This window comes from Myzus persicae, unplaced genomic scaffold (genome assembly GCF_001856785.1).
Source record: "Myzus persicae strain clone G006 unplaced genomic scaffold, MPER_G0061.0, whole genome shotgun sequence".
Taxonomy (NCBI): domain Eukaryota; kingdom Metazoa; phylum Arthropoda; class Insecta; order Hemiptera; family Aphididae; genus Myzus; species Myzus persicae.
Genome location: NW_019104027.1, coordinates 155,735 through 157,599, shown reverse-complemented (window position 1 = coordinate 157,599; position 1,865 = coordinate 155,735). Strand labels below are relative to the sequence as shown.

General features: G+C 35.3%; 1 protein-coding gene across 1 annotated transcript in view; it reads right to left on the bottom strand.

Moving 5' to 3' along the window:
- Positions 1-1,469, bottom strand: part of LOC111037756 — a 7,733-nt gene extending 6,264 nt beyond the window's left edge. The window contains exons 1-2 of the mRNA XM_022320504.1: positions 1,449-1,469; positions 1,026-1,288 (exon numbers count right to left, since the gene is read on the bottom strand). Coding sequence (XP_022176196.1) covers positions 1,026-1,288; positions 1,449-1,469 — 284 coding nt within the window. The remainder of the gene's footprint in view (positions 1-1,025; positions 1,289-1,448) is intronic.
- Between the last annotated feature and the right edge of the window lie 396 nt (positions 1,470-1,865).

Sequence of the window (1,865 nt, the reverse complement as noted above, 5' to 3'; positions counted from 1 at the left end):
GTAGTTACAGTGAACTTTCGTTTGACGAAGTATTTTTTGAGAGCCAAACGTATTCAGTTCAGTTTGACGAAATCGGAAATATTATCAATAATACGATTTTTTTTTTCGTTACCCACGAGACTCCGTAATGTGGAAGTTGCATCTGTAGGACTGTAGTATAGGTATACCTGCATAAATAATAATGCTCAAAGCCATGTCATAAATGATGATAATGTTCTATATATTATCCTTATGAGAAATATGGCTAGATATCATAACAGTTAATTCTTGTTTTTACCGTGCCCTATATCGTCGTAACTCGCATCAAATCTCTAAATACGCATCTTCGACGACTCGTCGTCATAAAATGAATCAAATGTTGTAGACAAAAAACGACTCGAGCCGGTTCCCCACGGATAGGTCATCAAGCTCTTCGCGTTGCGCATTTCGAAGTCGGTTTTCGTCATTTTTCCAAACTACAGGGTGTGGCAAACAGAACTCCCTGATTAGGGAAATTAATAAAAACCACACCGAGTCAAAAAAAAAATTTGTATTTATAAATTGTGCGTGTTTATATAAATTAAAAAAAAAAAAAATTATATCACGTAAGTGCAGGCGGCCCACATTCCGGATACACTGATTGAGCATTTCATGGTAATTTTCTACGACTCTACGGGTCATTTCGGGCGGGATAGCAGCGATTTCCTGCAGGGTTATTACCTCCTCCTTCAGAGCTTCCAAAGTTTGTGGACGATGTCGGTACACTTGCAGGGCTTTAAGATATCCCCAGAGATAGTACGAGCAAACATCGCGCTCTGCAGTCGTTCGATAAAAAATCCTTTATGTTATATACGCCAGGCGTGGTGAACTAGCCTAACCTATAACCAGCTATGGCACGTTGGCCGAATTTCAATGGCAAAACTAGTTGAAATATACTTTTCTAGACATTATATTTCATAATTAATTTGTCCGTATTTCGTACAACAAAAGTTAACTAATAAAAGCGTATATTATAATAAAACGTGTATAATATAATTATTGCTTACCTTCTTTTATCGTCAGTGTAAAAATGGCTTTTTCGGCGGAGGGGCACTCGATTATGTTTCGAGAATTTCGTTTTAAATTGAGGCACCTGTCCCGTAAAAGGTTCGCCAACCCTGTTATACGCGAATGGGTATGATACGCCTCCGTCGCTGATAAGAAAAAAAAGGCATACGCAGTCTACATCGATCCCCAATCGAGTATCGTCGACAATTCCACTCCAGTATTTTACAGGATTTTTCACAATACTTACCGACAACTGCGGTTTCTAAAAAAAAAAAAATTAACCCTGTAAAAAGCACATCTGACGCGCTCAATCATTGTAGCAAGTGCTTATAGTTTGGACAGCAGCTAAACGTACTGCACTGGCCACTGCACACGAGACGAATGTGATAACTTATGTGCAAGGCGTAACAGAAAGAACTGACTGATGCAATAACTTTTGTCATAATCGATATTTTGAATTTTTTTTAATTTCATATACGTTACGTGCTACATGTTCAGTGCGAACAATTATTTTTATTTTTCAATACTGAAGAATGTAAAACATTTAAAATGTAATTAAATTTTTTTTGGTCGAGTTCAAAATAGCCGAATCTGATTATAAGAACAGTTTTGATGGTAAAAACATTTATCTAATTCGAGTAGTTTATTTTTTAGAATTGTTTTAAATATCAATATTTTTTCGATTAAATTCATTGTCGGAACGAAAAACTTTTTTCAAAATAAAGTTTTAAGAAATTTTCTGACCCGAGTATGATTTTTAAATTATTTACTTCTACTCATAAAATGTTTTAAAAAACGTTGTCCTACGTTAAGGAAGCATAATTTTTTTTTTTTTTGGT